General features: G+C 42.1%; 1 protein-coding gene across 4 annotated transcripts in view; it reads right to left on the bottom strand.

The window, feature by feature from the left end:
• Nucleotides 1-15,206, bottom strand: part of Cacna2d3 (calcium voltage-gated channel auxiliary subunit alpha2delta 3) — a 903,262-nt gene that overhangs the window by 417,705 nt on the left and 470,351 nt on the right. For all 4 annotated transcript variants that reach the window (XM_074043965.1, XM_074043966.1, XM_074043967.1 and 1 more), the window contains one exon: nt 2,877-2,966. In XM_074043965.1, the coding sequence (XP_073900066.1) occupies nt 2,877-2,966 (90 nt within the window). The remainder of the gene's footprint in view (nt 1-2,876; nt 2,967-15,206) is intronic.

The raw sequence follows: 15,206 nt of genomic DNA, 5'->3' as shown, positions 1-15,206 counted from the left end.
ATTGAATAGCGAGAGTGATGAAAGTATTTTCCATAATAATAACAATGACAAGGGCCTGATGATGACTACAATTAGCTCAGTGATTCATCAGTTAGCAGTGAAAATTTCAATGCATCCTGACATTTTAGAGCATTTGGTTATGATTAACAGTCTTTGAAATGTCACCGAATTTTATTTAATTGGCTAAGAAAAATTTTTAAAAGGTAATCACTGCAAAGATCACATTCATTGCCAAAAAAGATAATTGCGGTTGTCACATGACAAGGTAGATGCTAACTACTGTAGCTAGCCGACTCTGTGTTCTCACAGAATCTAATGAATGCATGGGAGATCAATAGCTAGAAGGGGCTTAGAAGTCTATTTGAATGCTCCTTTCAAAGCTTTCAGTATCAACAACTGCAAGTCTTTAAGGCATCCGAGCAAATACCAAAACTGAAATGTAGATAATTGTAAGACGGAATAAACTCCATTTAATTATTGGAACCTCTGAACCATTCTAAGCTCCAGTCACAATCATAACCTCAATTCTGTGTGTGTGTGTGTGTGTGTGTGTGTGTGCATTTGTGTGTGGAAAGACAGCTTTTATTATTTCTTACTGAGGCATAGATGATATACTGGGAGAGAATTATATCACTTAAAGGTCATATTGATGAAGTGGAAAATAGATAAAGCTTCATTTTCATGGAAGATTAACCATCTCTGTGTTTGTTAAAAGAACTTGGTCTAATGGCAAGAGGTGGGATAGATATGTTTCTCTATGCATTTGCACTCAGAAGAATATCATGCCAACCGTCAACCAATCTCAAGCAGGGACATTAGTAACCTTTATTGTGCTTTGGTATTTTGCTGTCCAGGATTTATTTTTGGCCCATCTGGGTTTCTGACTGGCCAGACTCCACAGGTTTTTAGAGGTGAAGGCAGGACCAATAGGTATGTGGAAGGTTTCCCTGTTCAAAAACACTTCCCTCACAAGGATGAAAAAAAAAAACATTGACCTATCTTGGTGGTTTCTCTGGGTCTTGGTCTTTGTGGCAGTGTGAATACAAAGTCTTATAGGATACAAGGATATTATACCCCAAAATGTGCTTAGTAAATCGTGACTTTTATGAGACATTTATACTGAGTTTATAATATGATATAAAGTCTTCCTAGGCCAGAAAGTATGAGGACAGGCACAAACACACTTTAGAAAGGTCTGTTCCCTCCAGGACCTCTCAAAGCTTTGATATGAACAAGTGTGTTGTGCTATGAATCTCTAAGGGGAGGAAGGCAGCTTCCCACCTTGCCTACTAACCTGATGTTGGAGATCTTGGCAGACCAGCATACACCTGTGCATATCACTGGCTTAGGAGGGTCTGAAAGCAATATCGACAATGGAAGGGATGGGCTGAGAAAAGGTATCAGCAAGGGGAAAAAAAAGAGGGAGACATAGACATGGAGTGAGACCAAAGCCTCAGAGTTGAGCTGTGTCTAGAGCCCACGAGTCTCAGTAGTCACATCACAGCTTTTCCTACCTACCCAACACCCTGTAAGAAGCCAGGTACTGGTTAGTCACAATGAATTCTAACCTCCAAGGGTCTCCCAGGACCAGCTTCACAGCATGTTAAGAGCCCTACCAGAGAAAGACACCATACTTGGTATAATATTCTGCTATTTCTGTTAAAGCTCCTAAAAACCAGTGAACAAGGGATCCTGAATTTTCATTTTGCTCTGGGTCTCACAATTTGTGTGACCAGGGCTGGGTCTTTTTCTCTCCCCATTTCACAGATGAAGAAATGAAGGGAGAGACTGAAATCATTTCCTCAATGTCATACAGCAGGTTCTGCCCAAGTCAGGCCTCTCTGCTCAGCCAGCCTGACACCAAGGCCCCAAACTTAACCACACACAATGTTCTCCTAACTTGCAGGCCCTCCACCAAGGCCAGAAGGCAGGAAAACAGAAATTCACTGCAGGACAGACTTCCAACAAGGGAATTTGCTGCTTAGGGAATTCACTGATCTAGCCACTGGCTTTTTGAGATAAAAAGAAACTGAATTTACAAATTGTGACAAGTCTTTTCAAAATTATCCCTTGGAAAATGTCTGCTAAGATTCAGAACTCTAAGTGCTGAAAAGGTACCTGCCTGGGGTTCAAACCAGAATTTAAAGGAACAGCCTTGGTCCTCTGCCCAGGCCAGCTATGTTTCTAAAGTATTAACATGCTGTTCACAGAGATGTGCTGTCCAAAATATGAACTCTTACATAAATGTTAATCACCTGTAGCCAACAGCCCCTTGGAGTAAGGTGAGAGGGAATGGCCTTGGGTTTATACTGAGGAACCTAGTTAGCATATTCCTTCCTAATTTTTCTCTTATCCTTTGCAGTTATGCTACTGGCTCAGGACTGAGACTAAAATGATCTTCTCTGTGCCATCACATGTCCTTGATAAGAGAGAGTTTAGAAATCAGGGCCACTTGAGGTGCCAATGTAGCTGAATATGAAAAATCCAGAGCATTTTCCTGGCAAATGTAAGGTCCTGGGTTCAATCCCAAGCCTTGCAAAAATTTTTAAAAATTAATAAGAAAGGAAGAGGAATCAGAAATACCCAAGTCTGGGAGTCAGACTAGCAACCACATCCAAACTGTGCCATGCTGAGTGAGTGACTCACCTACCTGACCCTTGGTCTACTCACCTGTAAAATGCCAAAAGCCACAGTGCAGAGCTGCCTGGGAACCTCTTGCTGGTCCCCCAGCTTCAGTTCCATACCCCAGGTGGATGGTTCTGTGCCTGCTTGCTCATGGACCACCCTCAAGCTAACAGTAATCCTGGGCCACAGTTTTCCTACAAACCCCATATACTCTCCTGGAGATAAGGAAGGCAAATTAAAGAGGAGCTTACATCACTGAGAATGTTGAAGGCCTCATTCAGAGCTATATCCAGCATTCCAATTCCTTTGGCAAAAAGTTTGTCCAGATGCTCCCTGAAGTGCTGAAATGACAAGGAAGAAAATCCATTAGTGTCTGTCCTGTCATGTGAAACACCAGTCTTGAATGGATTGCTTTAGCAAGACTGATAACACTCAGCCCCAAATGGCCAAACTTTAGTTTTTCCTTCTACATTCAAAATATAAGAATTATTCAATATAAAATTTACCTCTAATACCCATGTGTTAGCTTTGACTACAGTTCAGGGAAAAAAATTAATTAAATCTGATTTTTAAAAAACGTACTTAATCTAAATTCCTGCTTTCCTCTCCAGTTTCATCACCTGGTGATCCTCCCCTCCTCTATCCTTCCTCTCCTACTCCTGACCATGTTAGGAATCTGCGATGCTCTCCCTCTGCGGGGAACCCACGCTCAACTCAGCCCCTGCTCCCCTGCAACACTCTTTCCCACCTGCTTCTGTGGTCTCAGTATGGACATCACCCCCTTCCTGCCCCAGGAGGCCTGCCTTCCTAGACCACTAATTTCTGAGACCAACTTAAAATGCTTCCTTTATAACCCCATGTTCCCACGCTTTAACTCAGATCCACTTTGTACTTAGCATTCCAGGTATGCAATTGTCTGTTTAAACTGTGTCCCCAACTCGACACTGTGAAGTTCCTCGAGACAGGGCATTACTCTGTCTCCCTGCCTACCATACAGATGATATACACAGGAGGTGCTCAGCAGATGTCTCTGAAGAGTGAGGACAAAGACTGAGTATCAACACGAAGATGGTAATCACAGTAAGGAAGACACAGTCTAGAAATCCAGACGAGCTTAGCGGACCAGACAGAGTATGAGCCTCCTCGGGAGCAATCCCAAGTCTCTTCTGGATCCCTTATTCAGAAGCCCAGATTTGGTTGAGAGGAACTGTAGTAACTGTGAAACCCCACACAGAGCATGGCACACGATGAGCCATCCATCACACCGCTTGCTGAGAGGCTGATCTATAACCAGCCTCATGTCCACATCACTGTGGTCATGAGAACAGACTCTGCCTTTACAAGTCTGTTCTGTCCATCTGATGTTATTTCCATCAACTGCTCTTAATCGTGCTCAGTCATACAAGTTTACACAGTATGTTTTTCTTTTATAACAATACTGCAACCCTATTTAATTTTTCTTTCAATCCATATGTGGCTGCATGTCGTGTGCTGCTTTAGGCAATGGTTGCTATTATTGTTGGACACTTTGAGTTAAATGGAAAAACATGTCATGGAGTTCCCCTCAATTCACATTTATAACAAGGTCAGTTGGTTTTGTTTCTTCCTGATACAAATCTGGTCCATATATTAGGTGGAAAAAAATATTTCCTCAAGTCAAGGGCTTCCAAATTATGTCACAGATAGAGGAGTCTCTTTGACTCTTTTTCTCCTCTCCCTCATGTCCCAGCTCCCTTTTTCCTACTCTTAACCCAAACCAAATCAACTCCCTGAAGGTCATTTGGGCTGAATCTATGTCTCAGCCAACTCTTTACACAAACCTAGGTCTTCTCTTACTGGGAATTATTTCCCATTATGTGACTTTTACTAAGAACTTCTTTGTCCAATATGGTAACCAAGAACCACCTACACGTATTTGCACTTAAATTTAATTAAAATTACCTACCATGCAAAATTGTGTTCCTCAACAGCACAAGTCACATTTCAAGTACTCATTAGCTACATGTAACTGGTGGCTACTGCACTGAACACTGCAGAAGAAAGAACATTACCATAGCTGCAGAAAGCTCTGAATGATGCTGACCTAAATATGCAAGGGTCAAAACTAGTCATTCCTGCTCACCACACCAATAACTGATGGTGAGCCAGAGGAAAGTCTAAGGCTAGAGCCCAGTGGAAATGTGTGATTTTTGCTTGTCCAACACTGATTCCCCTTCTTATTTTCCTTCTCTTTCATCACTCCATAATTTATATGGGTTGGGTGAAATTGATCTCTCTCCTTCCCAGATCAAAGATAAGTCTATTTATCAGCCCTGCCCACTCTGTGAACTCCATCTCATAAGCCATAATCATACAAAGGCATCCATCCAATCCCTGGACTTCTGCTGAAATGTGGGAAAGACTCTCTTCCTGGGGGGACTGCTGAGAGTTCAGGAGTTAGCTTGGGAGCTAGCAGCTATCTTTCCCCTGCAAAGGAGGAGCTCACCTGGATGAAGAGAGCAACCAAGAACAGACCCCATAATGGAGGACCACAACAGGATCAGGATTACATGGCTTGTACCCTCTATCTGGGCATGCCCAGCCTCTTCAGGTAAGTGAGTCAGTAGATTTGCTCTTCTGCTTAACCAGTTTTATCAGAATTTGAGCCTCTTAACTGAAAGGACTCCTATGATTACCACAACCATCACAAATATCCTCCTCATCGTACCTGTGTACTCTTCTCCCTTTTTTCACCACTGTCACTGTGCCATGTGGTTTACCATGTGCCTTAGCCAGACAGAGCAAGACACTATGTGCAAGACAGGCTCTTGGTGCATGGTCTTACTGGCCATTGCTTTGGTACATGGCATGGAGTAATTTGTGATTATGCTGAACAAGAGTCCTGACCAACTGTACCCCAATGGTAGTATCTAGAATCAGATGAAGGCACTTGGATGACCACTCTGGATCTCCCTCCTTACTTCAGATTTCTTTTTCTATACTCTCCATTGTGGCCACTGTAAAATTCAAAAATTGTGATATTTAATGTCATCCTGTTATTATATGTGTATAAGCAAATGGCAGATAGACCCCATGGATTCTTAGAAAAAGGGAACTAGGAGTCAGGAGACTGAATTCTCATCTTGGTCACACCACTAAGCAACTGAGTCCCCCAGGCAAGCAGCCATAGTTCCCACACCTTAGTTTTACCTGCTCTGTAATGGGCACAGGGGTCGCCTGGGTGGTGGTGGAACAAAGAGCACAGCAAGGCCTCAGAACAGTAGGCAGGACTTCATTCCCGCTCCTACTCTGCCTCTCCCTTAAGCCTTGATAAGACACTTCCCTTCTTTGAGCCTTCATTTCTCTCTTAATGCATTAGGCACTGGGCAGGAAAAAGGAATCATGTGAGAGGAAAACATGAGACCATCTTCATTTCATAGTCATTGAAAGAAAAAACTATCTTGTCACTCATGGCAGAAATTTCAAACCCTCTACAGGAAGGAAGAAAGGAGGAAGTGAAAGAAGGAAGAGAAGGTGAGAGTGAGGGAGGGAGGGAAGACTCTGGTATTTGAAAATTTAAAAAGACAAAACACTAGAAAGCTCTGTACTTTAATCATCTTCTATACCAAAATGTTGGTCTGCAACTTTACAATCTAATACATCTTGGAAAATAATGCATTTTGCCCTTCAAAGGCCATGTTATCTTACACAAAATGCAGCTAATTTTACTGACCCCAAGTCCCAAGGGTCCTCAGGAGCCCAGAAGTACAAAAGGTTCAAGGTCATTGAGCTCATCAACTGGACCAGAAGGTGGCAGTTTTCATTATTTTTCTAAATTAAAATAAACAGTTTATTGGTGACAGTTCCGTTTATTATTAAACTTCGATAAAGGAAGAGCAAGGTGGCTTTTTATCTTTGCTTCAGGCAACTCACACACCATATGCTGTTTCCCAGGAAAAGGCCTTACTTCCAAAGCAATTAGTGCAGCTTAATGTCTGGGGAGAGGGACCCACCTGCACCACAGCTTCCTGTGCCCTGATGCCAGTAGGCACTGCCTAGCTGGCTTATCTCTGTCAAACAGTCCCTACGTCCCAGCCAGCGGATGATCCTGTTGCAGTAGCCTCTCCCTCCACCAGCATTTGATTTGGTTGGATCATACTGATAAGTTTCTATGGCAACAGCACTCTGTGTGTTCCTGTCCATGTAATTATAATAAATATTTGCATCCTCCCAATCCAGTGAAGGGGAGTCAAATGAAAAGTGGGTAACAGGAGACAAAACAATTCCACATCCCCAAGGTTCAAGGGACAGTGGGTCTAGAAGATGGGACAAACAGTATTTTAGTGGAGAGGGCTGACACCCATCAGAGTCACCCTAGCACTGTAGAACTGAATTTCATACTCATTTGGTGTGGACAAGGGTAGCTGCAACAACTTAGCCATAAGATGGCTTCAGAAACTGCCTTACCAAGTCCTCTGATAGTAGCTGACATTGGGCAAGTGACAGCTGTATGCCAGGCACTGTGTGCTTTTTATATGTTGCTTCACTTGATCCTCCTAAAGGAATGGTACTACTATTCTCCTATTTTACATTAGGCCAACAGAGACTCAGCTTAATGAAGTAATTGCCCAAGATGGCACAGCAAGTAGAAAGCAGGGTGGGTTTTAGAGTGCCAAGTCCCATGTCTGAACCTCTGTGCAACAGGGCCCTGCTTTATACACACAGGATACAGCCTTTCATCACCCTAATATAGTACAGCATGCAACAGGCCACATGACTTTAGGCTCATGTATAAAACCATGACCCTATCAAGGGCTGGTTCCATGGATATGTGATCTATGCAGTGACCCAGCATGTCATGCTCAGAAGGACCCTGTGTTCGTGTTTGCTGCCACTATTGTGTGGTTTGTAAGTGAGGTACAATGGAACCATGGAGCATATGTCTGATAAATGGAGGTGCATGTGTCATGGGTGTCTGCTGTTCTCGCTGCCCATTCACATGCATTTGCAGTGCCCCAGGAACTTACACTTCCAGTTACAGGGCAGGTGTCCCTCAAACATGTTTGGCTCTGGTAGATTACTACATCACTGTCAGGTGGCTCAAAGTACACATTTTTTGACAAACTAAAGTTCAGGCATTCTAAGTAAGAGACTCTTCAATTTTTATTCCCCTTAGTTACAGACAAAGAGCCACTTGCCTTCTCCTAAAATAGGAATATGACTTCCTTTAGTCAAGTCAGCCTGAAAAAAATCAACAGAAAACTAGTCATTGTGTCTGTCTCACAATGATGCCAAATTCATCAGTGAGATTTCTAAGTAAGCCTTCACAGAGCTCTGTGGTCTAAACCCAAACCCAGAAGCCCACCTGCCAGAGATCCAGGAGATAGCCATACCTATCTTCTGACCTGACTCAGATCCTATGCCATCAGATTATTTAATGTAAATATGGGGTTCATTGTCCTGATACAACCACTCCTCTTAACACATATCCCCCAACCTGAACCCCAATCCTGGGATAATTCTGTGATCCCACTGGTCTCAGAAATCCCCTAGCTAAATCACATAGCCTCTTTCAAGTAAATGCTTAAGGGACATAGAGCAGTGCACAGTCAGTACATTTTACAGTAGGAAAGACATGTATCCTATGACAGGGCCAACTCCAAGCCCAGTCTCCAGTAAATCAGACTGCTATTTGATTCCAGTGGGGAAAGTAGCTACATGGTATTTCTCAGACAAAAACAGAATGGCCCAAGAAGGCTGGGAATAAAGAGGTAGCCCAGCTGTTTTCAATTTGGGGGAGAAAGTACAGACACTGATAGAACCGTGTCTGAACCATTCCCTGTTTCTCCTTCCCATTGCATATAACAAATTAGAGTGTCTGAAGGTAGCAGCTGTTTAATGCCACTGCCAAATTAGAGACAAGATAGATCTCTTGAATGTGAATAATGCATGTTATTTCATACCAGGTACATCAGATTAGTTACAACTTCATTTAGATGGCAAAAGCATTAATTATTCCACGTAAGATGGTGGTGTGAGCTCAGAATTGCTGATTTTCTACAACTGGGAAATTTCCAAGTGGAATGGCACTCCACATAAGCAGTCCACATCTCCAAGTAACTACTGAGAGAGACATGCAAATTTCCATGCCAGAAGCAAGATGGGGTCCAAGAGGACCCACTGTTGTACTCTATGAGCTCACCATTCTCCCTGTGAGGACTAGGTTCTGAAAACCTCCAAAAAACAGAGGAGGAAAGCCACAGCCCAAAGGCCAGGCCTGCAAAACAGGCAGCACCTGCTTTGTGTCTTAGCACAGCATGGTGGCGTGGGCGTAAACAGCAGGCCTTGTCCTTCATGTCTTTCTGACATCTTCCAAAGGTCCAAGTTCATCCTTCATAAACTTTATGAAGACCTTGATTTGAGTCAAATGTGTTTTTTGGAAGCAGAATGCTTTCATCAGCTGCAGTGTGTGAAAGCAGACAGAAGTCAGACTTTCAGCTAATTCCAAACACCATGCCAAGCTCTGTGGATGCTTCAACTCTGAAGAAATGTGTGTTTACAGTTGGCGTCCAGGGGAGAATGTAAAGCAGACGTAGTGCTGTGGATGCCAGCGGGCTCATCCCGGTCAAACCATCACCTCACAGTCATGCAGACAGTCCTCCACACCCAAACTCAGAGCCACAACCCACATGAATGGCTGGCAGGCACTGAGACACACGGTTGGAGTCCTGTGTGCCTATTCTGTGGTAGCAGCATTCATTTCTGGGGCAACTTGGTAATGACATGTGAGCCCAGGAGACAATTAAATTAAAGCTTCTTCAGTATGATCACTTTGAAGGTTTGTGTAAATTTTATAAAACATATTCAATAAAAATGTGTTTGTTTCAATGATCTGCCAAATATAATTATATATGAGTATTTATTAAACTTAATTATCTCCATTTCTTCCATTTTCATTGAAGTCTGTGCATAAACAAATTCTCTGTATGGCACTGTATTTTTTTAGGGATATATTAACATTCATTTGACTAGTCTCTGAATGATACTTAGGTTTTTAAGGTTTCACTTATCTAACCATTACTACAGTAAATATTTTTGTACCTGCATTATAGCACATTTGTTTAACAATATCATTACAGCAACTTTAGAGAAACTGAACTATTGGATCAATAATTCCTTGTGTGTAACCCACAGAGTTGATGTGGATTTAAAGAGTAACTAAGACAAAGTGCTTACTACAGAGTGAAAGGACTCAACAACGTCTCAGGCTGGGTCTCTTATTTATCTCCTGGCTTTACCTGATTTCACACTGCCACAGGCTTTTGTCTACATACCTACCCACATCACCAGTCTCATTCTAGCTTGGCCTGACCACTGGCAAGAGCTAGGACTACCAGATAAAATACAGAATGCCTAATCAACTTTGAATTTCAGATAAACAATAAATAGTATACCTAACATTGAGTGTTTATCTGAAATTCAGAGTTAACTGTGCCTTGTTTTTTGCTAAATCTGGCATCTCTACATAAGACCAATTTCAGTAGTATTACTATCATAAAGTCCCCACCAAGACTCTGATTAGGCCAACTGAGGCAAAGTGAGACTGAACCAATAGGTAGTCAAAGAATGGGACTCTGGATTTATCCAAGCCTGGATCATGTGCCCTTTTCTGAATGAGGGAAAGTCTTGCCCAAACTTCATCAAATAGGTTTCTAATGACATAGAAAGGAGGAGGGAGAAAAGGACAGATAAAGACAGTCAACAAGAAGCAACGACTTCTTGGAGAGGCTCAGCCCTTTCGTGACACAGTCCACATCCTCAGAGACACAAGGTTGATACAGGACAGCAGGGCAAAGCCATAGCCAACACACACACTTTCACCAAGTGCATTCCTATGCAGCAGTCTGTGGAGGAGGGAGGCACACAGTGAGGGAGAAGTTAAGAAACAAATGGTAACCTGTTCCATGACAATTACACTATGCCTCTGAATAAAGAAAGGAACTTCTAGAAAATAGGTGATATTGGAATGGTTTAAGGTCTAGCAGAAAAAGAATGCCAAAGACTGACATTTATTGGGTGTTCTCTGCACGCCAGCCTTGGCTGTAAGTATTCATGAGTTATATCTCCTTCGAGCCTCACCATAATCCTAAGAGATAAGGGAAGGCATTCTTACAACCCTCCTTTCATAAATGAGGAAACAGAGACACATCACAGCTAATAAAGGCAGGACTGGGGTTTAAATACAAGCATTCTTTCTCCAAAATACAAACTTCCTTTTCTAGAAGCTTTTTATAATAGAAAATTTAAATTATCAACTTATGCCATATCTTGTTTTATCAATATCCTTCCCACTACCTACTTCCATCACCCTTGGGGTAGCCAGCCTTCAAGATGGTCTCCAATGGCCCTTACATCCTGATATTCAAGGATTTTGGAGGGTCCTCCCAGAGTGCACCAAGGTTGGTCCCTGGGGTCAAAAGAATACAGCAGAAGAGATTACATGCCACTTAAAGATTAGGTTATTCTAATGATCTCTGCTAAATAATTCATTCTGAGGTAAAACCAACTGCTTTGTTGGTATCAGCCCAATGGAGGTAATCATGGAGGGAGAAACTGAAGTTCCCCAACAACTATCAAGTAATTGATATTCCTTGGTAATGTTAATATGAAAGAGTTTAGAAGTAGATTTTCTCTCCTATCCCAACTTCAGAAAACTATAGCCCCCAGACACCATCTTGATTGCAATTTCATGAGAGACCCTGAACCAGAACAATATAGCTAAGCTACTCCTAGACTCTTGATCCCTGAAACCACAGGAGATTATAAATGTTTACTGTTATAAGCATTAAATTTGGGAATAATATATTTTTACAATAATATCAAATACAATATACCCATCCAGATTAATTTGAAATACATCATCAAACATGATACTATTTCATCTATAAAATATTTCAATATAATATGCATCTCTGAAAGAAAAAGTCTTTTAGAATCAAAAGTCATTTTATGCCAATCAGGGTCACAAAATTTGAATCAGGATTCAAATAAGGTCTATATATTGTGATTGGTTGACAGGTCTCTTAATTCTAGAAATCCCCTCTCCATTAGTTTCCTTACAAATTTTTGTTGAAGATATCAAGCTGTTGGTTGTGAAGAACATCCCAGAATCCAGATTTTACTGATTGCATTCCTGACATATCGTTTACCATGTTCTCCTGTCCCCTCTCTCTTAGTAAATTGATAGTTACATTCTGTGGCTCGATCAGATTGCAGTTTCACTACACACTTATTTGGCATTTACTTCATTCTTGGTGTTGCTTCTTCCCTTAGACAAGTGTCTGATGGTCTCCCTGTGATGATGGTACCCATCAATGCCCCATGTCAAGATTCATTAATTCATTATGGGCTGAAACATGGTGATATTTTAATTTTATCACCTCTCTTCATTTATTAGATGAAAGTTTTCTAGAAAGAGAAGCTTCCCCCTTTGTACAATTCACTTATCTGACAAATTGGATAAATGCTAGCTGTTCTTCATTTTCATAATAAAGACTGGTCCAAAGGTGACCAAAAAGGGGTTTATACATACCTCTTTTTAGAGACATCATGAGCATATGGTTTTCTGCTTCATCTTTTTAGTATCAGTATATATTATATATTTCAATTTGCTGTAAGTTTGGGCATGTTTTTTGGGGAGAGGTGCTCAATTTATCTCATCTTTAGCCAGTGGGAGCCTCTTCCTTTCACAGTTGCTCCCCAGTCAACTCACAGCAATTGATAGTTTTCTGCCATCACAATCAGCAAGATGCTCCAGGCTCTTCTTAATTATTTTCTGACCCTAACTGAAATCAACCATTTTTCTAAGGAACCCAGTAAATCCAATCTGACCCATCTACTTTCAACACCCTCTGTTTCCTGGAAAGCACACTTGGGCAACAAGAAAGGTGCAGGAGAAATGGGAAAAGAGCACAAAAGGAGCCAATTGAAGGGGCAGAGAAAGAAAATGTTAGCATGGGAGCCCCTGCAGCTCATAAAGAGCACAAACTGTGCTGATATCATTTCAACAATAAGACCGGCAAAGTGACAAAGACGTGAGGTGGGGAGGCACTTGCCAGACCCCAGGTAGGAATTTACTCTGAGAAGAAAACACATGGTGGTAGTGGAAAAAGAAAGATTACAGTCAGAGGAACATGATGAACCAGACACGGGCCTGAGCTTTGCTGAGGCAGACTCTGCCATTGGCCAACACCTAGGTGAGAACCAGATTCCTTTCTCAGGACAGGAAGGGGCCATCATCCCCATCTGACTATGCTAACCCCACATTGTTCCTACCATGGATTCTTCTTCCCTTTCCCCCTGGTAAAAATTTGATCCCAATATTCTTAGCTTTCTTCTGGCTCAGATCTATTCCATGAGTCACCAAGTGTTTCTTTTATTATTTAGTTTTGGTGTTGGGGATCAAACACAGGGTCTTGCATGTGCTAAGTACATTCTTTACCACTGAGGTATACACCAACCCTACCAAATGTTTATTAAGAATCCACCAAATGCTACCTACTGTACTTGATCAATGGAGCAGGAACAGCCTGATCTCTTTCCAAAGAGCTCACACATCAGTGCAGAGAGATGGCTCTCAATCAGTACATGCCAGGGTAACAAGTACCAGCAAGGTGAGGCCTGCACTGTTTTGTTCATATAGCAGGGACACTAAAGGAGGGCCCTGAGGTTAACTAGGCATAGGCAAGAACTCTAGGGCATGACTGTTGTAAGTAGAGGAATAGCATATGCACGTATAGGCCCTGGAGAAGGAGCAAACAGAGCAAACATAAATAACTGTAGTGTTAGGGTACAGAAAGGGAGGAAGAACACGGTGTGTACCATGGGCCTGAAAATCTAGGAAGGTGTAGATTAAGCAGGAACTTACAGGCATTCAGAGTTACTGTTCAATTAAATGATTAGCTAGAATGAATATGGTTATTTAAGGATCAAGAGGCCTTAAGATTCAGAGCGAAGATGGAATCCCAGGATTCAAAATATGGGACAGGAAGTCCTTCTCAGGGAACCTCGGGTCAGCAGCAGGTGAACCACAAGAGTGAACAAGAATATGAACCTCAAAAAACAGGGCAGCTGAGGCTCAGGAACATTCTCATGCTATAAAACAAACCAGCAGTAATCCACAGGAAATGGAAGTATGGGTTTTTAACCACAACACATGAAATCAACACAGTTATAGACAACTTGCTGCTCCCATTCTGGAAAATTAAGAATCAATCACCGTACGGGAAATAAAATAGCAGAAGAATTCTCTCCAAGAAAGAATTTTACGGTACATCAATAAAAGGAAATTTTTTTCTTTCTTTAACATCGCTTTCAGAAGATTAAATCTTCTAAAGAAAAATACCTCTTTACAACTGTGCAGTTTACCTGACATGTAGAAATACAAATCCATAAGCAGAATGCACATTCTAAGAAGCCTTGTGCCTCCATGTAAAAAGCGAGCTAAGCATTCGCTATGCTGATTCTACTGCTTTGGTCTGCTTGTGGAGACAGTCTCAGGGTATTTACTCTTTGCAGCCACCGTGAGTGCTACCCGTGCTAGCTCTTCCTCATGTCTAGCCAGGGAGGGGCTCATTTCCCAAGGGTTCATCCAAACCTTGCCCTGTCTCTTTCAACCCCAGTGGATGCAGGGCCCCTCCTCTGCATACAGATCAGCTTTTCTAGCAATACAGGTCTGTGGGACAGATAAGGGGTCCAGTCTTGACTGCTTCTATGGATTGGTGGGCCATTCCGGCTGACTGACAAGCCAAGATCTCATGTGGTGATTGGCCACACAGCAAGCACCCTTTTCATAGTTGGCTCTTACCCCAGATGCTAGGGAATCTTCCAAGAGCCCCAGAGGGTATCTGCTTTCCAGCTTGGAAGGTGGTAGGTTTCATGAGTTTAATGACCACATCTCTAAACTCACCTCTTAATTGAAGTTACAAGGACTTCAGAAAGAAAACCATTATTTCCACCATGCAAAGAAAAATAAAAAAATATGTTCATCACCTAACATGTGCCTAATACTCTTCACAAATATAATAAATAAAGGAACTGGAATAGGTTATTTATCTGGAGTTCCAGCCTCCCTGAGCCTCCCTTAACTTCACCTTCACAAAGCACACTGGCCTCTTCCTCTGTGACTGCTTTTGACTCTAGGTGGACTGCAATTATGAATCACTAGCATAAAATGATTAATATTCTGGCAAGAGCAGGGACAGTCCATGAGAGGATTCCCTCACTGTATCTGGAGAAGGGCCTACAGCTGACCTAGGCCAAAGATGTCTGACCAGAAAACATCAAGCCATTTAAGAAAAAGGAATCCTCTTCCAACAGGAGCCGCTGTCTGAAATCCACAGTATAGCCCTCATCTCACTCCCTAGGAGGGTGTGAGGAAAACAGAAAGGGGAGGGAGGCCAACCTGTGTCAGCCAACTAGTAGAGTGAGCAGTCCTGGTGAGACTCAACTCCTGGGGCAGAACAGGCAATGAGCACACCAGGGTATTTTCTTTAAACTTCATCCTTTTAATGTAGTCCTTCTAAGAACATGTTACAGCATCA

This window comes from Castor canadensis, chromosome 10 (genome assembly GCF_047511655.1).
Source record: "Castor canadensis chromosome 10, mCasCan1.hap1v2, whole genome shotgun sequence".
Lineage (NCBI taxonomy): Eukaryota > Metazoa > Chordata > Mammalia > Rodentia > Castoridae > Castor > Castor canadensis.
Note: the sequence above shows the minus strand (reverse complement) of the source record. Positions and strands in the feature narration are given on the sequence as shown.